At 37.7% G+C, this 25,549-nt stretch overlaps 1 protein-coding gene across 1 annotated transcript in view; it reads right to left on the reverse strand.

The window, feature by feature from the left end:
- SHQ1 (SHQ1, H/ACA ribonucleoprotein assembly factor) overlaps positions 1-23,489 on the reverse strand; it is a 112,960-nt gene extending 89,471 nt beyond the window's left edge. The window contains exons 1-5 of the mRNA XM_054595814.1: positions 23,242-23,489; positions 18,796-18,860; positions 17,167-17,289; positions 16,303-16,463; positions 6,139-6,251 (exon numbers count right to left, since the gene is read on the reverse strand). Of these exons, the coding sequence (XP_054451789.1) occupies positions 6,139-6,251; positions 16,303-16,463; positions 17,167-17,289; positions 18,796-18,860; positions 23,242-23,384 (605 nt within the window). The 5' untranslated portion in view covers positions 23,385-23,489. The remainder of the gene's footprint in view (positions 1-6,138; positions 6,252-16,302; positions 16,464-17,166; positions 17,290-18,795; positions 18,861-23,241) is intronic.
- Positions 23,490-25,549: the final 2,060 nt, after the last annotated feature.

Consider the following 25,549-nt stretch of genomic DNA (forward strand, 5'->3'; position numbering starts at 1 on the left):
AGGGAGAAACTGAGGAAAACACAATTTATAGTATAGGACCTAAATACCCCATTGACAGCAATGTGTAAATTGTCCAAACAGTGGGGGGAAAAAAGGAACCTGACCATTTTGGCTCGGTTGGGCATCATCCATACCAAAAGGTTGCAGATTTGATTCCTGGTCAGGGCACACACCTGGGTTCTGGGTTTGGTCCCCAGTCAGGGCATGTGCATGAGGCAACCAACTGATGTTTCTTTCTCATATTGATGTTTTGTCTCCCTGTCTTCCTCCCTCCCTTCCCCTCTCTCTAGAATCAGCTAAAGAAAAAAAGAAAGCATTCATTCCCACCAGTGATTATCCAGTATCTCTGAACCCTCAAGAAAAAGAAGGAAGGGAGAGAGGGAGGAAGATTTACGTTAAATAATGCATTAGACCAAATAGAGATCAACATTTAAGAGTTTTTCATCCCATAACACCAGATTGCATATTCCTCATTAGTGCACATGGAATATCCTTAAAGATAGACCATAGGCTGGACACAAAACTAGCCTCAGAAGATTAAAATAATACCAAGCATGTTCTCCAACCATGATGCTCTCAAATTAGCAATAAACTGAAAGAGGAGGGAAAAACCAGAAATAGGTGGAAATTGAAAGAACATGCTACTAAATAAGGACTGGGTCGAAGGAGAAATAAAAGATCAAAAATACATAAAGATAAAACAGAATAACAGTACAACATAGCAAAATTTGGGGGTTAAAGCAAAAGAGTAATAAGAGGGAAGTTTATATCATTTCAGGCCTACCTCAAGAAACTACAAAAATGTCAAAGAAGCTAACATTTTACTTCAAAGGACTAGAAAAAGAAATACAAATGAGGCCCCAAATCAGTAGAAGGAATAAAACAATAAAAATTAGAGCTGACTTAAACAAAATAGAAAACAAACTACATAAAAAAAATAAATGCAACAAAGAGCTGCTTCTTGAAGATTAATAAACTGACAAACCTCTGGCTAGACTCACTAAGGGAAAGAGAAAAGGCTCAAACAAAATCAGAAATGGAAGAGAAGTTTCAACAGACACCACAGAAATACTATGACTATACAAGAATACTGCAAAAGACTATATGCCACCAAATTCAATAACCTAGAAGGAATGAACAAGTTTGTAGAAATATACAACCTTCCTAGAATGAATCAAAAAGAGCTAGAAAATCTAAATAGACCGATCAACAGTAAGGAAATTGAAATAGTCATCAAAGACCTCTCAAGAAGTAAAAGTCCAAGACCAAATGACTTCTCTAATGAATTCTACCAAACATTAAAAGATTTGCCGTGGCTGGTATGGCTTAGTGGATTGGGTGTGGGTCTGTGAACCAAAAGTTCACCAGTTCAATTCTCAGGCAGTGCATATGCCTGGCTTACAGGTCAGATCCCTGGTTCGGGGCATGCGAGAGGCAACCAATCGATGTATCTCTCACATATTGATGTTTCTCTCCCTCTCTTTCTCCCTCCCTTCCCTGCTCTCTAAAAATAAATAAATAAAATCCGAAGGAAAAAAAAGATTTAATACCTACCATTCTCAAACTCTTCCAGAAAATTGAAGAGGCAATACTTCCTAACTGATTTTATATGGCCAACATTACCCTGACCCTAGCAAAATCACACAAAACAAAAAATAAAATTATAGATCACTATCTGTGAGGAATACAGATCCTAAACAAAAATCCTAAACAAAATACTAGCAAACTGAATATAACACTACCGTAAAAAGATAAAGTGGGCTTCATTCCAGGAGCACAAGGATAGTTCAACATATGCAAATTGATCAATGTGATATGCTGCATTAACAAAATAAAGGACAAAAAGCATATGATCAATATCAGTAGATTAAAAAGAAACATTTAACAACTTACAATATCCATTTATGATTAAAACATTCAATAAAAGAGGTATAGAAGGTAAGTTCCTCAACATAATGATGGCCATATATGACAAACCCTCAGCTAATATTATACTTAATGATGAAAAACTGAAAGCTTTTTCTCTAAGACCAGGAACAAGACAAGAAAGCCCACTCTCACCACTGTTATTCAACATAGTACTGGAAGTTCTAGCCACAGCAATCAGCAAAAGAAAGAAATAAAAGGCACTCAAATTGGAAATGGAGAAGTAAAATTACCACTCTTTGTAGATGACGTTTCATTACACAGAAAACCCTAAAGACTTCACCAAAAAACTATTAAAGACAATAAACAAATACAGTAAAGTGGCAGGATACAAAATCAATGTACACACACACAAAAAATCCATTGCATTTCTACATACTAACAATAAAATTTCAGGAAAAAAATAAACAATTTCCCTGGCTGGTGTGGCTCAATGGCTTGAGACCCAGCCTGCGAACCAAGGGTTGCTGGTTCAATTTCTAGTCAGTGCACATGCCTGGGTTGCGAGCAAGGTCAGGACCCCAGTAGGGGGGTATGCAAGAGACAACCACACATCAATGTTTCTCTCCCTCTCTTTCTCCTTTCCTTCCCCTCTGTCTAAAATAAATAAATAAAATCATTAAAAAATAAACAATTCCCCTTGCAATTGCAACAAAAAAAAATAAAACACCTAAAAATAACTTAGCAAAGAATATGAAGGACCTATACACTGAAAACTACAAGGCGTATTGAAAGAAACTGAAGACACAAGGAAGAAATGGAAAGATATCCCATGGTCATGGGTTGGAAGAATTAACATAGTTAAAATGTCCATGTTACCCAAAGAAATACACAGATTTAATGCATTTCCCATCAAAATCCCAATGTCTTTTTCAAAGAAATAAAACAAAAAAATCGTCAAATGTGTATGGAACCATAAAAGACCCTGTATAGCCAAAGCAATCCTGAGATAAAAACCAAAGCCAGAGGCATCACACTTTCTGACTTCAAATTATATCACAAAATTACCATAATCAAAATAGTATGATGTTGGCCAAAAAAAAAAAGAAAAGAAAAAAAAGACACACAGACCTATAAATCAGAATTGAGAGCCTAGAAATAAACCCACATGTATACAGGGAATTAATTTTTCACAAAGTGGCCAAAAACATATAATAAAGAAAAGAAAGCCTCTTCAATAAATGCTGTTGGGAAAATTGGAAAGCCACGTGCAAAAGAATAAAACTAGATTGCTGGCCCTGGTCAGGTGGCTCTGTTGCTTGGAGCACTGTCCTGTACACCAAAAGGTTAGAGGGTGATTCCCATTCAGGACACATATCTAGGTTGCGGGTTTGATCCCTGGTTGGGGCAAATATGGGAGGCAATATTGTACATCAATGAGTGTGTGTGCGCCTCTCCAATCCATAAACATATCCTGGGGTGAGGATTAAAAAAATTTTTTTAAAAACAGATTGCTGTTTGTCCCTATGTACAAACATTAGCTCAAAATGGGTTGAAGGCCTAAATATAAGACCTAAAACAATGAATTACATAAAAGGAAACATAGGTACTAAACTTATGAACCGTGGTCTTAGAGAGGATTTTATGAATTTGACTACAAAGGCAAAGGAGGTAAAGGCAAAAATAAATGAGTGGGACTATATCAAACTAAGAAGCTTTTACACTGCTAAAGAAACCCTCAACAAAACAAAAAGGAAACCCACCAAATAAAATATTTTTGTAAACAAGAGCTCTGAAAAATATATAAATAACTCACACAACTCAACAACAACAAAAACAAAACCCAATTTAAAGATAGGCGGAGGACCTAAACAGACCCTTCTCCCAAGAGGACATACGAATGGCCAACAGATATATGAAAAGATGCTCAACTTCACTATTAGGAAAGTGCAAATCAAAACCACAATGAGATAATCACCTCACACCTGTTAGAATAGCTATTATCAACAAAATAAGTGTTAGAGAGGTAGTGGAGAAAAAGGAACTCTCATTCATTGCTGGTAGGAATGTAAACTGGTACAGCCATTATGGAAAACAGTATGGAGACTTCTCAAAGAAGAGTTACCATATGGCACAGCAACCCCTCTTTGGGTGTTTATCTGATAAATTTGAAAACATTTATTCTTAAAGATATATTCACCCCTATGTTCACTGCACTATTAATCACAGTGGCCAAGGTATGGAAACAACCTAAGTGTCCTTTGATGTATGACTGGATAAAGAAGATGTGGTACATATACACAATGAAATTTGACTCTCATACAAAAGGATGAAATACTTCCATTTGTGACAACATAGATGGATCTTGAGAGTATCATGCTAAGCAATGTCAGACAGGAAAGGACAAAAAAAATATGATTTCACTCATATGTAAGATATAACACAGAAAGTAACAAATGAACAAAACAAACAAAAAAACTGATAGACACAGACAGCAGTATGGTGGTTACCAGAGGGAAGGAGGTGTGGGAAGACGAAGAGGGTAAAGGGAGTCAAATATAAGTTGACAAAAAGAGACTTGAATTTGGTTGGTAAACACACGACACAATACATAGATGATGTGTTTTAGAACTGTACTCTTGAAACATGTAGTATTATTAACCAAAGTCATGCCAATAAATCTAACTTTTAAAAAATGAGTAACACAATAGTCAGTCTTATGGCTATCAGATAACTCAGAAAGAACCTTTAACTCATGATTCCCACTCTCCAACTTTACCCATAACTAAATTTAACCACTTCCGTAAGAACTCTCCCTTGAGAAATGGAAAGAACTTTTCATGCATATTATTAAATCTCTTAGATGTCCTAAAAAATAGAACATACTCTGCTCTTATCCAGTTTCTCTTAGGATGTTGAATGGTTCGACCATTTGTCACAACCATCACTCAATGCATATGCACACCACAAGATACATGAGGATTTCTGCCATTCCAGTTGGTCTCCCACTGTGTTACAGGAGATAGAAATGTTAATCACAAGAGCAATAGCAGTTAAACTGAAATAATATAAATAAAAGAAAATACAAAACTCTAAATGGAAAGACTCATTTTCAATTCCTGGCCAACCCACTTAGTAGTGGTGTGACCTTGGGCAAGTCCCTTAACCTTTCCCCATCTGTTGTGAAAGCTGAATAATCATATGAGAGCACCTCATAAGCTGAAAGCACTATATTAATATAAGAATTATATAAAATTATAGCTAAATGTATAATAGTTTAGAAGTTGCTGGCACTAAAGTTGGGAAGAATGATAATTTAGGTCTAAATCAACTTATATTAGGAGAGCCCAGCATACACAGAGGCCAGGTGACACTCACTTCCTTGGAAGAAGTGTTGCTATCATAGACAATGAGACACAGCACAATCTCTCTCAAGTAATTATTTAATTATCCATTAATTACATAAGTCCCTTAGGAAAATTTAAGCCTGATAGAGATGCATTATATAGCTAACGATACAAATAATGCATGCAGGAAATAAAATACAGCCAGATTTAATATTAGATTTTATTTATATCTTACTACAAAAAGTAATTATTTATTAATTTGAAACAGGTCCTTGATTACTGATGCTAGGGGTTTAAAATGTTAGGAAAACCCTGAATTGGCCAAGAAATGAAGTAAATGTTGATTCATATTCTTAAAGACAATTAATCACAACAAAAAACCTACATAGCCCAGTATGGCATGGCACAGTTGGCTCGGTGTTGTCCTGAAGAGCGAAAGGTTGCCAGTTTGATTCCCAGTCAGGGCACATGCCCAGGTTGCAGGTTCAGTCCCTGGTCGGCAGGGCACATAGGAGAGGCAACCAATTGATGTTTCCCTCCCTCTCTTTCTCCCTCCCTTCCTCTCCCTCTAAAAATAAATAAATGAAATCTTTACAAAAATAAAAAATAAATAAAATCTTTTAAGTCTACTAAAAAAAAAAAAGTGCAAAAGTGCTTGAATTCAGTGTTCTATTTTTAAGCCTGGAGAAAATACTCAAAGAAGCATGTTAGAAGAGTTCTCTGCTGGAACAAAATGCTAAGAAGCAATATTCTACAAACATCACAGATGTATAACAGTGGTAGGTTAATTCAAATGTCAGTTAAAACTTTGAGCCATCACTAATTTCCCGAACCCAAAAAGCACATGCCTAGCATAGTTAAAAAGACAAACTTTTAAAATAAATGTCAAGTAAATTATTTAATCCTCAAAAAACTCAATACTCACAGATAATGATCAGGATCAAATTTGGCCATCTCAGCTGCCAGGCGTTTCTGCCTTCGTTCAGCTGCAGGAGTAAAATCTGGATCCTTAATATCGATGACATCACTGAATTCATCCTAAGGATATCAAGAAAGAATAATTGCTATTTCTTATTTTAGCACTCACAAATCTAATTTTTCACAAAATGCCAAAACAGAGGAAGACTCTAACTGATCAGTAAGTCACAATGCTACCTGTGACATTTAGATACAAATCCAGCAAGTGTTTGTTAAACATCTACTACTAGCCAGGCCCTGTTGGAAATTTTAACTTAAATTACCTCATTTAATCCTTACAGCAAACCTTTTAAAATATATTTAAGCTATAGAAGTTTAACATAAAAAAACAGAAGAGAATAAAGCCCCGCAAGCAAGCAGGAACATTTAATTGTCCCTTATTACCCCATTTACTCCTACAGATTTGAAAGTTATTAAAAGTATGTTGAAATAAATTTCTAGACTCTAGATGGAGCTATTCCTACCCTGGGTGCCATGGCAGCACACCAACACTTAAATGGAAACTTTCGTGCCCCTATAAATGCTCTACTTGACTAGAAATGCAGAGTATTCATTCAGTCAGGCAATCCTCAAACACCAAGTCAACTCTGCACTCTGCTTAGTTTCTTATTCCTTCTAACCTCAAACAAGGTTGACTATGTAGCCCCCCACCAATAAGTTATTTTCTGTTTTTCACTTCTCCAAATGAAGACTGCTTTATGAAGTGTTAAAGTTGTTTGTATCACTTAAATTGTCTTCTTTAATAATTTTTAACACACAAAATGGTTTGAATATCAGACATCTATACATAGACTTTCCTTTTGTTTCTTCCTATGGTCTAGCTCAGCACTACATAAAACTTACACACAAAACTATACATTCTACTTTATGAGCAGATTTATGAATTTTTAAGCACAATTTTAATGTATAGATTTTCCATCTGAAAAGTTAAAAATCAAATCCTAAGTAATATTCAACTTTACTGTAATCACTTTCATCTAGATTTATACATATTGATACATAGCATGTTTCCAAAGGCAAATCCTACAGAAAACAGGCAGATAAGGGAAACTGCCTACAATACCATATGGTCTTTTCTCTTTTCATCAGAACTGTGAGGTAAAGAAACCCATACCACACAAAATATTTTAAAACTATAACTTTTTTCTGTCTCCAACCTCCCATTTCCACTACCAACCCCAAGTACAGAAATTAGAAAAAGCTTAAAGAATATTAGTGAAAATAAATCAAGGGAAGTAATTTGGTAGAGAGTTGTAGAGCAAACTATTAAATCAGATTTGCAGGTGGAATGACAGGTTAGTGACTAATAATCAGGCTTCAAGTCCACAGTTGTAATGCAAAATCGCTACAGTGAAATGAGCTATGCTTCATTAGCTAGGGAGAAACTAGTGTGCAGACTCTCCACATAATCAAAATTTCTGCATGATTAAAAAAATCTCTCATCCCTACCCCAATCCATTTAGCTTCAGTAGTACCTACAACATTTAATCTAAGCACATTCTAATACAATATAAGGACCCAGGGACCTTTTTGGAAGTTATATCCAGAACATCTTAATACTTCTAAACAAACATTCTGAGCAAAAACCAGATTACTGGCTGTCCCCAAACTTAATAAAAATGTATATTCAAAAAGCTCTTTTGCAATTTACTTTCTAAAAACTTAGAATGTATTTTGCTATAGAAATACTACTATAAATAGTTAGATTCTTAGGGCAACCCACAAATTTATTCAACTAATAATAATAGTACTCGAAATAGAGTACTCAAGATAAACTATTTAATGAGCACCCAGCAATGTTTCCATAGGAAAATACTTTCAAAGATCCAGTTTAACCCCCCTAGAAATATCTCTTCCCAAGGAATGCAACCTAGCATCTTCCTCTCTTCCTAACCTTCCTCACCTGCTAAAATTAGCTCTTCCAGCCATAGAGCATGAAATGGCATTGATGCAGGCCATGGGGGAGGTAAGTTATATGGTACCTGCAGGACTTACCTCAGCTAGATGAATACTATGAAGGCCGTTTCCTGCCCATTGATCCCACATCCCTCTCCCCAGAATTCCTGAGTCACCACTTTCTTTGCTTATACTAGCCCCAAGGAGTTCCCTGCGCACGCACACACACACTCTTCTGAAGCAACCTGATGAAGTAGAAAAAGCATGACTCTGGAGTTAGACAAACCTGGATCTTTAAATTTTTATTTATTTATTTGTTTGTTTGTTTGTTTTTATTGAATGTATTGGAGTGACATTGATTAATGGGGTCAAATAGGTTTCAAGTATACATTTCTATATCTGTATATATTGCATTGTGTGCCTACCACCCAAAATCAAACCATCTTCTGTCACCATATATTTTGCCCTCTACACTCCACCTCCCCAATTTTTTTATTTTTAATTTTTTAATTTAAGTATAGTTGGTATACAATCTTATATTATTGGTTGTACTGGTTTCAGATGTAAATATAGTGATACAACATTTTTATACCTTACAATGTGGTAATCCCAATAATTCTAGTAATCATCTGTCACCATGCTAACTTATTATTGACTATACTCCCCCTTACCTTTTCCACCCATCTTCCCACCCCTTCCCCTCTGGTAACCATCTCTTTGGCCTCTTTTTACATGAGTCAAACAGAGAATAATAAATAACATATGGCTTCACTTATATGTGGGATCTGAAAAAACAAAACAAAAACAGACAAACCTGACTTTAAAACCCAGCTCCAGTCTAACTATACAACCCCTCTGAACCTCTCAGCTTCCTTACTATAAACACGAGTCTAGTGATTCCATCACAGGATGGGTATTAGTTTCCTCCTGCTGTTATAAGAAATTACAAAACACTGAGTGGCTTAACACAACACATATTTTTTCTCTGATAGTTCTGAAGATCGGAAGTCCAAATTCTGGTTCCTTTTTGGCAGTTCCAGGGGAGAATCTGTTCTTTGCCTTTCCCATGTTAGAAGCAGGCTGTGCTCATCCTGGGCTCATTGTCCCACATCACAATGCCTTTCCTCCCTCAGCTTCCGTCATCACTTGGCCTTCTCTTTTTTCACTGTTATTCTCTTACTTCCCTCTTATAAGGATCATGTGATTAGACTGGGTCCACCTGGATAGTCCAGGATGATCTCCCCATCTAAAGACCTTTAATTTAATCAGAGCTGCAAAGCCCTTTTGCCATGTAAGGTAACAACATATTTACACGTTCTTGGGATTATCATGTGGACATTTGGGAATGGTGGATGCAGATCATTCTGTCTACCACAGGCTATTGTGAGGATTCAATGAAATTATGTACAGGGCTTGATACATGATACGTTCAATAACGCCAAGTTTCTTTTCTCTCTGTCTCCCTATCTTACTGCTGTTCCTGGTTACTGGTTGACTTCTTACTGAGAGTCAGCCAGTAGGGAGTCCTATCCTCCCTCTCCTTAAGTTTCCTCACTTACTAATAGCAATAAAAAAGAAAAAAAATTGGGATTAAAATGTCCCAATTCATTATGTCACCTGGACTAGATATAACATCATAAATAGTATATAATCTGTGAGTCTTTATAGATAAGTCTACAATTCAGAGGATAAATGGATTAAAGTGGCCCTGGGCATTTTAAAACACTAATAGTACTGAGAATAAACTCAGATTTTTACCACATGACTCAAAGCTCTGTATAATCAAGCCCATCATTCTCTTCAAACTCATCTCCTATTTTCCCCCTTTGCTCAAATACGCCTAAGCTACATACCAGACTTATTTCCATTTCTGGAACTCCAAGCTCCTGCATTTACAGTTAAGTATCTTTCTCATCATTATTCAGTTCAAATTTGACTTTCTCAAAGGGGCCATCTCTAGATACCCTAGTTAAAGTAGTTAGCACCCTGCGGTTTCTCACATCACCCATTCTTTTTGTTCACTTGTCACTTTTTGAAATTATCTTGCTTATTTGTTGTTTTCATGATTACAGTCTATTTCTCCAATAGAATATTCCATGAGGGCAAGGGTCTGGCCTATCTTCCTTCTCATGATAGCCCCAGTATTAAATCATTCATCCAGCAAATAATTCATGAGGGCCTTCTCTGGTTTATAATGCTGAAGATCCAGAAATAAAAATGTAGACAAGATCCCTGTCCTCATGGGATAAATGGTAAGAAAGCAGTCATCCTTTCTTCCTTTCTCCTCCTCTAGCCCCTTGTCTCCAGACTCAGGACCTCCATATGCAGCTATGTGACTGATGCCCAACAGAACGTTAATGCCCACAGCAATGCCAGCCAGGCTTGTCCTATGCACAATCATATGCAGTGGCCCTGTTCAAACGAGACCCTCAAGAAAAATTGGAACAAATGGAAATTCAAGTAAAGTTAGCTTATGCTAGAGAAATCTAAGGCATCAATCAACCAGAGGGAAAGAAGAAAAGAGGATGAGATATGTTAAACTACAGCAAGTCAAAGGTGATTTAAAAAAAAAAAAAAAAAAGGATTTCCATGGCCACTGTAATTAAAAGTAGTTAAAGATGGGCACTGCCAAGGAAAGGATGTGCAGGGTTTAAGTCAGGCTTATGTAAGTTTCAGCATAGTTAACGCAGTGACTATCCAGAGAGATGAAGAACCTTGTGACATCTGGCCCGTGGATCTCCTGAAAACAATGTCCCCAGGTCACCAGTGTAGCCAAGGGAAGGACAGGGACAGCAAGCAGAGTCCTGAGCTGCTGGCAGCAGCAGTCCTGGGACATAGCTGGGTTGGCAAGCAGAGACTCTAGGACTGTTGTTGCTGGCAGCTGACACCACCAGGAGCTGTAATGAAGCCCTGACTTTCGGCAGACAAGGCGATTTTCCAAAGGCACCCTGGTGGCTGGCAGCAATTTCAGAAAGGAAAGAAAGATGGGGTTGTGGGGGGAGGGGACAGAAGGGAAGAATGCTGAAAGAGAATTTGTTTCAGCAACAATATTATTTTCTTCTCATCAGTATAAAATACAAAGTTCACAAGCAAACCCTGTGTAAATAGTTGGAGGGAAAAAGAAAAAAGAAAACCAGGAAAGACTCTACAGCCCCCCATAAAGAGTTATATTTGTCAATTAACAAAAGGTACCTGGGTACTGGAATTATGGATGTTCTACTTTCTTTGTTATATTGTATTTTTATAATGAGTACATATTGCTTTTATCATCAGAGGAAATAAAGCAATTTTTCTTTTAAGGGAAAAGACAAGACTAAAAATACTACTAAAATAAGAGTAGCTAACAAAACTTTACAGATATTTCTCATCCAGAGGCAGAGCTAGAAAAACTCTAAACTTCAGATAAAACATTAATTTGAGAAAATGGTGATGTTTCTTAAATACATCATTTAAATTAGAAGTGATTCTTTTAGTGCTCTTATTTATGCAGTAATTGTTTCTTTCAGCTACTTGAGTCACAGAAGTAGGGTTATGTGATTAATGTTCCATGGTCACTCAGTTTTCACCTGTATGGTATAAATGTCACAAATATAGCATCTGTAAATGCCAAAGAACGCTGCAAATAATACCAATTATGTAAAAATTTTGTGGCACTATCTCCTAAAACACATCCACCTGAATACCTCACAGAGGGCAGCCTTCAGTTCTTGCCAGTTTCTTTTCTCCCTGTCTCCCTATCCAACTGCCATTCCTGGTTACAGGTTCACATGATTCTCAAAAGTTCTGGTATTTCTTCATTCTCATGTACGGCACAAGTCCTCAAATTTAATTCAAGAAAGACATCAATATATTCTTGGAAGATGACATATGTCTAGTGGTGCATCCACAGGTGCAATGTGCAACGATGCCAGGATGGAGGAATAGCAATGTGGAGCTGATGTGCACAAGAGCCTAGCCAGGCCTGGCATAGGAACATGCTCAGGAGCTATCAGTCACTCAGGTGCAGAGTGGGAGGTGCACTTCCATGAACCAAATTCCCTGCAGAAGGCTGAGTTTCAGGATTCAACTCTTTGAAGAGTTTAGAAAAGTAATATGATACACATACATGCCATGTTTTATTTAACCCCCTCTAAGAAGTCTAAGTCAGCACCCTTTATTCAAATTCATTATTATTTCGAGTTCCAGCCAAGATGGAGACATAGATAGAAACACTCCACTTCCTTGCACAACCAAAAGAAAGATAACCACCAATTTAAAAACAATAAACAAACAGACAATAAACAAACAGAACTGCCAGAATAGCAAGCTGCATGGAACTCCAACAACCAAGGAGGAATAGAAACATTCATCAAGACCAGTAGGAGGGGCAGAGACAGGCAGCTAGGGAGGCAGAGAGGACCCATGGCAAGGTAGTGGACTGTGTGGGCGAGGAGGGGCTGGCTGACCGGGAAACTGAAGATTCAAAACCTCTGGCTGTAAAATACTATGGGGGTTGCAAAGGCGGGAGAAACTCCCAGTCTCACAGGAGAGAGTCTGTTGGAAATAGGCTAGAGCAGAGCAAAAGAGCAGCATTGTTCCCTCTCTGACCCCTCCCACATACAGCATCACAACGCAGCAAAGTGGGTTGCCCTGCCCTGGCAACTTCCTAAGGCTCTGCACCTTACAATGTAACAGGTGTGCTGAGACAAAGAACTATGGACCAAATGAAAAAAAAAAAATCAAAACTCCAGAGAAAGAGCTAAGCAATGAGGAGATAGACAACCTATCGGATGCACAGTTCAAAACACTGGTAATCAGGACACTCGCAGAATTGATAGAGCTTGGTCACAAAATGAAGGAAGAAATGGAGACTACACAAAGTGAAATAAAGGAAAATGTACAGGGACCCGAAGGTGAAGGGAAGGAAACTGGGACTCAGACCAATGATTTGGAACAGAAGGAAGAAACGCATATTCAACAGGAACAGAATGAAGTAAACAGAATTCAAAAAAATTAAGAGAGGCTGAGGAACCTCTGGGACAACTTTAAACGTTCCAACATCCAAATCATAGGGGTGCCAGAAGGAGAAAAGGAAGAGCAAGAGACTGAAAACTTATTTGAACAAAGAATAAAGGAGAACTTCCCCAGTCTGGCGAAGGAAAAAGACTTCCAGGAAGTCCGGGAAGCTCAGAGAGTCCCAAAGAAATTGGACCCAAGGAGGAACACACTAAGGCACATCATAACTAAGTTACCCAAGATGAAAGATAAGGAGAGAACCTTAAAAGCAGCAAGAGGAAAGAAGACAGTTACCTACAGAGGAGTGCCCATAAAACTATCAGCTGATTTCTCCAAAGAAAAATTACAGGCAAGAAGGGGCTGGAAAGAAGAATTTGAAGTCAGGAAAGGCAAGGAGCTACAGCCAAGATTACTCTATCCAGCAGGCTAGCATTTAGAATGCAAGTGCAGATAAAGTGCTTCCCAGATAAGATAAAGTTAAAGGAGTTCATTATCACAAGCCCTTATTATATCAAATGTTAAAGGGGCTTATCTAAGAAAAAGGTCAAAAACTAGGAACAGTAAAATGCCAACAAACTCACAACTGGCAACGCCTGAACCTAAAAAACAAAAACAAACTAAGCGAACAACTAGAACAGGAACAGAATCACAGAAATGGAGACCACAAGGAGTGTTATCAGTTGGGAGGGGGAGGAGGAGAATGGGGGGAGGAAGGTACAGGGCATAAGAAGCCTAACTGGTAGGCACAAAATAGACAGAGGGAGGTTAAGAATAGTATAGGAAATAGAGAAGCCAAAGAACTTATATGTACAACCCAGGGACATGAACTAAGCGGGATGGAATACTAGAGGGTGGGGGGCGGGGTGCAGGGTGGAGGGGAGATAAAGGGTAGAAAAAAATTGGGACAACTGTAATAGCATAATCAATAAAATATACTTTAAAGAAAGGAGAATAAGATATGAAACAGAACTCCTTACTGAAGAAATTAAATGAGTTCCTTTGCATTATAAAAAAAGAAAAGTACAAATTCATTATTATTTCTAGAGCAAATTTTTTGAATATGAACACTGAATTGGAATAAAAAATATTAAAAGACTAAAATCAGTTCAGATCATGTTTTGCCACCAAGATTTTATTTATATGTGTGTGTGTATATATATATATATATATATATATATATATATATATGTGTATATATATATATATATCACTTTGTTTCAGAACTTTTTGTGATCCCAGTGTTATATACATGGGGTTATAAACCTTTACAACTAGTGGTATTACTATTTATATCACCCCTTAGAGTTACGTCACATGCATAACTTTTTTCCCCCCTACATTGAAGAAAATATGCATTCAGATTGTTTAGAATAGCAATTTTCATTCCATTAAAATCTGAAGAACAGTTTAATGATTTTAGACAATCAAGCTAAATGCACGGGAGTAACAAAAATTTAATTCAATGGTTCATTTCTGCTGGAAAATAGAAGGAGGTAACCAGAAAGGGACAGAGAGGGGCTTCAATTATGCTGTTAATGTTTTCTCCTTTAAGCTGGGTGATGGGTATCTAGAGATACGATACATTTGTTAAGACATTCAGAAAGAGATAAAAAATAGTTGATAATAGCTTTTTGTATTAACCTAAATTACTTACTTTGTAAACATTCTATTAGATGTGAGAACTTCTAACTTAACAGGGACTTGGCTAAGGCTCACACTGTGACATTCCTTCATCTTCTCAGCATCCTGGCCCTTTTAAGAGTCTCCCCTCAGCAGCAGCAGCACTTAAGAATCCAGGTTCCCTAGCCTCAGGAAGCACTTTCAATCCAAATGTACAACCCAGACTTACCCTGCGTAATTTTTATGTTTATTCATTAATGGCTTTAGACAGGCAAGCCCAAAACAGACTGACCACAAACTAACTCAGCCTAAAAATGGAGGTCCGTTCACTGTATGTATTTTCTGCAGTAGACAAAACTGACTCTATTCTTACTACCTCAATGTAATTAGGAAGAGAGAATACAGAGACATCATAATGCAGCAGAAAAGCATTTCAGGTTTTTGAAGAAAATATTTCATCAGCCATTATTTGCTCCTAAGTAAATCTCAATATTATTCCCTTTAAAGAATCTTGAGAGCCTTTTATATTTTTAAAGGGCAGAGATCTTTCTAGCATCTTATAGCTGTTTTCAAAAAGTTTACACAATGTAGCATCTCCTTAAATTTTCTAAATGGCCTTATAAAGAGGTGAACAAAGTTATCTCTGTTTTATAAAGAGGAGATGACATTTGCTTTTAATCAAGTAATTGGAATGGCATCCTAAGTCTAGACAGAGGTAGAAGTGGGACTACTACATAGATCATTTACCTTTCCTTGGTAGACTCACATGTCTTACTATAATAAACCACATTCTAAATAGGTTTAACATCCTCTCCCCAGGCAGAGATGAAGTTTAAAAAAAAACATGAAACAGCAAAACCCTGTTCATTGCTGTTTCTTTCATTTAAAAAAAAGTTAAAAAGGTTAGTAGTTCACCAACATTTTCATCATATAGCACTCTCAGAATATGTTTTCTATAAAATAATGCAACAAAGTAATTTAACATCTCTCCTCTCCATTTCATTTATTTCAATCTCCCTAGATAGCCTAAAATAAAGTAGAAAATCCTACACTGAGGAAAAGAGAGAAAGTGGTGTCATTCCTTTCCAGCTTGACATGTAATCAAGTTTTAACAAGAGATTACCTTTAACCCTCATCAAGAGTAAGGAGACAAACATGCCTATTGTACACCAAAAACTAAACAATTTGATCAAACAACACAAACTCATTCTTACCAGGAACATTTACCTATAAAACAGGAGACACATTAGGCCATTAGTGCATGATTTTCATATAAAATACAAGGCTTTTCAGGAAGTATGAGGAGAGGGGGGTTCCATTTCATATTTTAAATACCTAATGTCTAGAACACTAAATGAAGTAGAGAAAATATTTAAGAGAATGTCTTCCATCTGAAATTGCACTACAAGTGGGCAGAACAGCCAGTGCAATGAAAGGGGGTGAATACCTGTGTCATGTGTGCATATAAGGAGCTATGCTTCATACTCGAAATAGTTCACCTCTTATAATGTATACGGACGCCCATTATAAGCAGAACTGAGATTACAATATCCATGTGGTAAAACCTTAGATACCCAGGTCTTTTGGGAAGACAGCATACCTGTAATCGCTGAAATACTCCCGATCGTAGGCCTCCAAATCCATAGTGGCCCTGCAGGTTCAGAGCACTTTCTGACACCTCTTTATAGGGGGACTGTTCAATTTCCCAATCAAACTCATCGTTGTCATCTTCTAGATCTTCCTCAGAAACATCAGAAGCACCTAAATGCATCAAATATTTATTTTTTACAACTGAATTTTCTAGGTTCAACTTGGGGATGTACCAAAGATGGTACAAGAATCTGTATATTCTTGACAGCCAATAAAATGGATCTAACCCACAGGTATATCAGTGATAGAATGTGTAAGCAATAAATGAAATGAAAGCAAACAGACCTCAGCCATATATATGCATAAATCTCACAAAAAATGTTAAGTGAAAGAAGCCAGATTAAAAAAAAACACATACTGTATGAAAAATAGACACAATTTGAAAACAGGCAAAACTGAGGATAGTGGGTACCCTGAAGAGGAGAATTAAGCAGCAAATGAGAGGAGGTACCATGGTAGGATCCCAGGGTATTAGAAATTTCCCATTTCTTGACTCAGGTGGTGCCTCTTTCCTGTAACTCACTGAATTGTACACTTCTAATCTCAGCTCAAATGATCAATACTTTGCCAAAGACAGAGATGCTGTTTCAATTGGTCCAAAATATGACTGACCTACTGGTTCAATGGAGTACTTTATGTCTTTAAACCATATGTTAACAATGATCTATTTTCACATTTTCACATGACCTCCTTATGTTGTTACCTGAACTATTTTCTCCAATTTCATATTTGCTATATCCCTTTTCCCCTAGAAACAAAGAGCATTCCAAATACTCTGTTTTCCTTTATTTTCTCCCAACTGCAATAAACATACCTATTTCTTCCACAAGTGGTTTTGCAGTCCTGGATTTCCTTGGCGCCAGAAGAACAGTTAACATGTTCAGCCCCTCAAAATACTGGCCAGGAGTTTCTTTGGGCAATTGAATGGTAAAAATTCCTTAAAGATAAATTTGTTTTATACTTAGCAAGATTAAAATATTCAAAGGCTTCACAAATACATCTATGTAATATATATCTTATTAAACATAATGCTATTTTATAGAGCTTCAAAATTATACCCTTACGCAAACTTAGTAAATAAATATCAAAATAAGAAAAAGGTTCTAACAGGGCTTTTCAGAACCAGTGATACAGCTGCCACTACTATAAAAAATTAATCTGTTAAAGCTGCAGAATGCTTTAGTCATATGCAATATCACCCTAATTTACTAATACTAATACTAATTATTGACAGTATTAAAATGCAATGGCCTGAGAAGGTAATAGCTTAGAATTAACCAGTAGCTACTGATAAAATTTATTTGTGAACTAGAGAGGTAACAACAACAAAAAAATATCAGGATACATTATCCAATGGACACTAGCAGGAATTTCAAAAATACACAAAATCTTAAATACAGCAGTTATGGCTTCATAAAGTTCTTTACAATCTCCAGAGCTACATCTTAGTCTATCTAAGGCAGACACAAATTCTACCTATGTACTTCTTTTCTTTCCTTGACTGGACTTACCAACTTCATCTAGGCTCTTCTATGAACTTATTACATTATTTACTACTCTTACATTTTAAAACATTTTGCTTCTTTCAGTGTGCTGAACCTTATCCTAATATATCAAATACAACTTAACCCAAAATATCTCTACATATAGCAACCTTCCTGAACCCCAGTGTACTTTTAAAATGTAATAACTTTGTTTCAATATGCAACTTATCTGCAATTAAAAACAGATTTACTACCAAGGAAGAGAGTTTCATTATACTTCATTATCACATTAATTATATTGCATTATTGGTTAGAACTTTATCATTTAACATTTTCATCCCATTTTTCTTCCCTTATCCTAGTTCATCAAGGTCAATAAATAACACAAGAGTATACAGTGTATTCTTATTCCATATCCAGTAACAAAGTAAAATCCAGGAGCTTCTATAAAGGGAAAAATAAGTGGTTTCACTGCTGGTTGAAATGATGAACTTATCAATTACATGAAGAAAATTCAATCAGCCTTTAAATGCCACCTATGGATAGCTTCCTTCTCACCTACATATTAGTAAATTTTAAGTTTGAAATTCTAGAAGTTTTGACTCACAGTTAAAATCACTTATATCTTTTATTGCCTCACACACTCTAACCTTTACTTTTAAAGACTTAATAAATGTAGGGGGAATAGGAAATAAATACTTGTAGAAAAGAGAACCAGAGTGTTTAATTTAACTTTACTGTGAAGAATACTGTGATGTACTTTAAAACACTGAAGAAATTGTCATTGTTAAGAAATCCATGAATAACAGCACTGAACACTGGGGAACTTGAGTGATAGGAACAGAATGCACTTGTAAATCACCCAAAAGGTCCTCACAGTATCATGAAAGATTTTTATGTAGTTATTCTAACATGAAGAATCCAAAGAACAAAACTAACAAAGTTTCCAAAGTAAATACCTTTATCTGCATCATAGGACCCTTGCTCATTTCCATTTTCTACAATTCTTCCAGGAAGAGTTAATCTGCAGATTTAATATAAAGTCGCATGAAGTCCTTAAATTACAAAGTATAATAAGTGACCATCAATGACAGTATACATTGAAACCCATCAACCATTTTAAAAGGAAATCCCTCAGCATGTATTTAACATTTCACAAACTAAATAACTTAGATTTCTTTCCTAGCTAAGAAAAAGGAAATCAGAGATGATTCACTCTCTGTCTGAAAAACTACTAGTTGGTCACCAGCAAAATATATACTTAAAAAGAAAAGCCACAATAAATATTAGTTATCACTATTGGTATAGTACTTCCCCTTCCCTAATGAACAGGTTAATTTACTAAACTGAGCCTGACTCACCAGGGGCTCAGTAAAAGTAGACTAACTGGCTTCCAAAAAAAGAAAACAATAAAGAAACAATAAAACCAATTGCTCCTATTGGTCAAATTACGATTCTAAAAAAAAAAAAAAAAAAAAAAGCAGAAAGCGAAAGTGTTTTCCTCAAATCTCATAATTACTATATAAGGATTTCTCCTTTCATACTAAAGGAAAAGAACTGATTTCCCTGTTTCCAGTTTTATCCTGGTTCAGTCAGCCTTGCATTGAGGCCCCAAAAGAATTTTTCTAAAACAGAAGTCTGACTGTCACCTTTCTATATGAAAAAGTTTCAATGACTGCTCCTCGCTAACTAGACAATTTAAATTAATCAGTACAGTATATCAAGCCAGCACCATTCCATCCCAAACTGAAAATGTGAGCTTCCTTTCCTCCTATAACCCCTTCTAAGCCCTTACTTCCTATTCTAACAGTAATAATAATAGTAATAATAATCTTGGCAGACCCTAAAGGGCACAGGACTTCACAACTTAGCTACTGCTGATCCCAACATTTCCTGGAGCTGCAATGCATTTTCCAAACCAAGGTCCCTTCTAAACCCAATATAAGGAGTCAGTTTATGGGTAAATTAGTTATAATTTTTACAAATACTAACTTTATTATCAGAATCTAATTGCATGCCAGCTCTGCCATTTTACCAGCTCTACAACTTACTTTATACAAGTTAATTAATTTCAATGCTCATATTCCTCATCTGTAAAAAGAGAAAAATAACAGAATCTATCTCAGGGTTACTATGAGAAGAAAATGCAAAGAGCTTAATGGCTGGTATAGTAGGTAAGCATTTAAAAGATGTAAACTATTACTATCAGCTCGTCTCTCTTTGACTCTTTATAAGTATAAATTCTTACTATATAATAGTGAAATCATATCTGTTCACAGATCTGCTGTTGGGAACCGTCTCACCTGGTTTCAGGGACTGCAGCCTCTCCAACAGGCAAGAGGGCCGCAAGGCTGGAGCTAAGCAAGGAGGCCTTGGGAAAATAGGCCACTTCGGAAAATAGGAAACAAAACCTGTCCCCCTAGCAGAGGCGCAGCACCCGCCTCCCTCATATCACCCTGCTTGGCCCCGGAAGATGGCTGGTTAGTTAACGACAGGTAAGATCCCTTGATGCCAGGGACATTAGTCGCAGACACAGTCACCAAGGCCCCATGGGGAAGGGGCAAAAGACCCTCACCCCTCGGCTTTGTCATGGCCAGAGTCCTCATTCTATCTGAAAGCAGTCTCTTCATCTCTTGGCTGCTCTGTTCCCCTCATCTGACTTAGGCTTGAACAAATGCTAGAGGCAGGTATAGCCCTACACTGGATCAGGTGGTTCCCAGGGACAATTAGGCCTGGAAAAGGAATGCATTAAATCCTATGAAACCTGCTTTGCTAAGAACGCCCTTGAGTTCATGAGTAATAGTGTTTGGGGTCCGAGCATAGGATGAGTTTATTTCCCCAGGTTTTAGGACCAAATGTGCGTCACTCTGTCTACCAGATCCTGACTCAGAAAGAATCTTATAATCCCTTTACTGTTCTCCTTAAACCATTTCTCCTTCCTTTAATCATTACTGTTTATCATTGCTTGATGAGTCTGACAAGCATGCTACTGTTTCCCTAAAGGAGCTAAACTCAATAAAAGCTCAAAGAGAAAGGTGCTCGGGGGTCTTCTCCTCTGACAGATTAGCCAGCCTTTTCTCCCCAAGAGGATCTTGCATTGGGCATTTTCATTTCATCTGCGATGCTGGGGGACATCACAGGACAGAACTCCCCCTTCAATCTGCCTCCCCTGCTAGACTCTCAATTCGTCAAGGAGAGGGGCAAGGTTTTATTCAACTTTGATGTACTATAACAAACTGTATTTTCAAAGATGGCCCATCTCACATCACTCCTCCCAACAGTGGGCTCTATGTCTCTGCCCTTTAAAACTGAGTGGGCTTTCAGAACTGTTTTAACCAATACAATAAAGCAGAAGTGACACTGTGATTTCTGAGGTTAAGTCATAGAAGATAATATGGATTCTGCCTTGGTTTCTGGAATACTCATTTTCAAAACCTTCTACTACCATGTTAGTAGTCCAATTCCCTGAAGGAATCACAAACCAGACCATGTAAAAAGGCTACACAGGGAGAGGTCCTGAGACAGCAGAAAGAGAAATACCCTCCCTACCCTCACCTGACTAGTCCCCAGTTGCTTAGGCCCTTGCTGTTCCAGATTCAGCCACCATGTGACCACAGGTGAATTAAAAACATCAAGCCAGAACAGTTCAGCCAAGCCCTCACCAAATTCCTGATACACAAAAACCAGGACAGGGAGTTAAATGACTGTTGTTTTATACCATTAAATTTGCTTGGTTATGTAGCAACAGATAACCGGAACAGCAGGCCCTTAATAAACAGAACAAACCTACTGATTATTGAACAACTGGATAAATATCAGGCATGGTAATGAAAACTATTATATGCATTATCTTAATCTCACATCAACTAATATTAGTTCAATTTTACAAATTAGTAAACTGAGACAGTAACTTGCCCAAAGTCACAGCACTCAAAGTGTTCTGAGACACAGATGTGGGTACCCAACTCCTAAGTCTCTGCTGTTATCAACGGAATGAATGAATTTGTGTGAAGAGTAAGTACTCTTTAAAAAGTTTCACACATTAAGAAAAAGTTTCTTAAATTCTCTTCACTAAAACTCCCCAACTTAAGCAGAGTGATTTTTACTTTGAAATTTTTTATTTTATTGTATTTATTTTGCAATCCTATCTCATTTAAGAACCCTCCAAGTCTCTGATGCCTCATCGGTAACATGGGTAAACAACAGAACCTACTTTGCAGAACTTCCCTAAAATCAAATGAGATAATCCACATAAAACACTAACCTGGAGTAAACCTTCAACAAATGTTTGCTAACACCACCATCATCTTCCCATTCTTAAATGTCTTAAATATCACCTCTTCAAAGACTTTCTCTGGCCACTTTATATAAACAGACTCCCTTTTATTCTCTATGGGTGCAATTTACTTCCCTTCAGAGTACTTCCTACAATTTGTAGTTATATGTTTACTTGTTTATTATTTTGCTTTCCCAGTTATAATGTAAACTTATGAGGCACCATTACATCCCCAATATTGAAAACAGAGCCTGGTATATACCATGGGCTTGATAAATAAATCAAAGAAGTAAATTAGAAAAGAAATAGGGAAGTGCAGTATATTCAAATAGGTGGATATGTGAGCAAAACTGGTTCAGGACCAGCGACGGAACCAGCTTGACTGGAGACGAAGGTTTGTATTAGGAAAGTACCTGGGCAGGAAAAGTAGTCTGTAGCTACACTTAAATGAGAAATATTAGAATAGATTTCTCCCTCCTGGGGAAGGAAGAACAAGGAATTGACAATGTTTAGGAATCATCTGGCAGTCTCCTCTGTAAAATAGGGCTAATAATTATGTCTATCTCTAAGAATCGCTATCCTGATTAAATGAGGTAATGTACACAAAGGACTTAACGCGTAGCTTGCCAGAACCCAGGGGACGACAAAACCAGAGAAGTAGCTAACGACGAGAAGGTAGGAGAATGAAGTTATTTTGGTGTCAGGCAGGCCAAGGAAGCCGAAAATTTCAGGAAGTAGGGGCCGCTAAGACAGAAGAGTCGATAAACAGGACGTGGATTGAGAAAAGTCAAATACGCCAGGCAGCTAAACAATCAGCACGCGCCGTCCCGGGCAAGAACAAAGGCAGAACGCTATAAAAGAGCAGAAACTGGAAACGTGGCATGGTCCCAAACGCCATGCTTTAAAATGACTCAGATATCTCTTTAATGTCGGGATTTAAGAAGGCTGAGGAAGAACAGCATCTAGAACGCAAGCCTAAAAGAGTTCACTTCCTCACCGTCAAAGAAGCTGCGAGGACTTCGGGGAAAGGCCCTAGTTCTTTCACCCTCCCTCGCTAAGCAGTTATCGATCTGTGAATGAATGAGTGTCCCCAAAATACACTCCCAGTGGCCAAACATCCGGAACTCGCCTGAGAAAATACGGCTTGGCGTAGAACTTGAAGTCGACCCCCTGGAAATAGACATCGAACTCGGAGACCCGAGCGTAGGGCACGCGGATGGCGATAGTCAGGAAATCCGGGTCCTGGCTGAGGTCGAACGCAGGTGTCAGCATCGCCACGCTAGCTCCAGTGCCCAAGTCGGTCACTGTAGTCGCCGCTGCCGCCCACCACCCAGACTCCCCCAGAAATCCCCACGTTCAAGTGCTGGTTTGGTTAGCCCCCGCCGCTTCCGACTAAAAACGGAAGTGCTCCTTCAGGGAAGAGGAAGTCCCGCCCCTCCACTATCTCCGTGGAGACGGGACGCTGTTTGTGAAGAGCAGGGGGAATGCGAAAAGCGGCTTTCTGCGTAGGTAGTAAGCCCAGATTGTAATTTGGAAGAAGGCGGACAAATCTTCACCTTAGACTCATCTACCCTCTTTCGATGTTCTTGGAGGCAGCTTAACAGCATTGGCTTTCCAGGAAGAAACCTGTGTTTGAATCCCTTCTGGGCCACTTCCCATCTGTAAGACTTTAGAAAAGTTACAAAACCTTCTATGCTTCAGATATCCCTTCTATAAAATGAGTATAGCACTAAGACCTAGCCTCATAGAGATACCGTGAAGGTAACATCAAATTATGGAAAGCTCTAATAATGTACCTGGTAAGTTGTCAATAGCAGCACCCTTATCGTGGTTTTCCTTGGCTGCCATCGGTTTGGTCAGCAATTCCCTCTTCTCACTTTTCCCCTTCGTTTTTCCCTGCCAGTGTCTATCCTCTTCCCGTCCCCCTCCACATTTGTCTCCCTTTTCCTCTTTCTCTTTCATAATTTCTTATGTGAATAGAGTTTTGCTGTTGACAGAGCATCCATCCAAATACTGTCTTTTAATCTGCACTATGGACTCTGAAGAATACAACTCAGAGAGATTAGTAGTATGTCTTATTATAATCATGGATTTTACAATTATCAGAACTCAGAAAGCCTGACTCTTAAACCCAGTTAGTGCCTGCAATGATGAATTATGATCCATCTGTAATTTTCCCTCTTTCCCTTTTCTTGACTTTTCTTCTTAGGCTTGTTTGGGGTCCTCTTTCCCGTCTCTTTTTCCTACTCTTCCTTGTATTCCCCCTTTAGACTATGCTCCTCATACTCTCCCAGTCCTCTCCAACTAATCTCTCTCTTTGCTTACATATATTTCCTCTTATTTTATTTCCTGTTATTCCACTAATAGATAGAATAGTCCAGGAAATAGTATTGATTTCCTGGTTTTAAATATGAGTAGAACAGGGGTGAAAGTCATCTCCTAAAATAGTGGACCAGATAACCTCAAAAGCCTTTTCAACCTCCAGTTTTTCATCAGTGCTGGAAATTAACTAGTACTCAGAAGAAAAACCACATTAACAGAAACAAATAAAAAATTTAAAATAAAAACCACTCTGCTTAAGTCTGGGGGTTTTGATAACAACGAAATAAGAGGTAGTCTGTAAAACAGTTTAAAGAGTGCTCTTTACACATTCATCTATTCCTTGGGGAGCAGAGAGATTAATTGAATTAATGGATACTTAGTATGTGCTAGCTCTGTACAAAATCCTTTAAACTGGTCTCATCTTCCCCTTCTATGAGGTAGGCATTATATATCCCCTGATTTACACAGGGTTGAACAACTAGTGAGTGATGAAATGGGAATTGAAAACCAAGTGAATCTGATTTCTGAGTTCAGGCTCTAAAATACTACAGACCTCCCTCTAATATTATCACCTACCCAACTTGTTTCATATCATGAGCCCAAGCCTCCCTACTTTAGGCCATATTGAGCTTTACAAACAGTAGTGTTACTGAACACAGGTCTGGCTGCCTTCCACTATGAAAGCCAATACTTGAGAGGCAAGTGTTGATGTAAAGGAAAGTGGTATACTTTCAGGTGCTGGTCACCTGTAAGATGAGGGACTCATGTCTCAAAACCCATCTCCACATCTCAGTGGAGGCTGAGGTATTTATAAGGAAGGCGAAGGGAACAGAACAAAGGGATCAAGGAAAGGGACTGAAAAGCTCTCTATGTGCTGACTAGCACAGTCCATCCCAATAAAGCAAGTGATAGTGCAGTGTGCATCATCCTGGTTTAGTCATCATAGATTTACATCATACTGACTTTATATCATCCTGGCGTCATGGTCAAAGCTCAGCAAATCTCCCGGAGCTTAGAAACCTGAAGGTTAGAGTCTGTATCTTTTAGAGTTAGTTCTTAGGATTCTTATACAAATATGCTGTTCATCTACATGCTACATATTAATCAGAGTCAGC

Source organism: Pteronotus mesoamericanus, unplaced genomic scaffold, assembly GCF_021234165.1.
Source record: "Pteronotus mesoamericanus isolate MK-2021 breed Mesoamerican mustached bat unplaced genomic scaffold, CSHL_Meso_final scaffold_54, whole genome shotgun sequence".
NCBI lineage: Eukaryota > Metazoa > Chordata > Mammalia > Chiroptera > Mormoopidae > Pteronotus > Pteronotus mesoamericanus.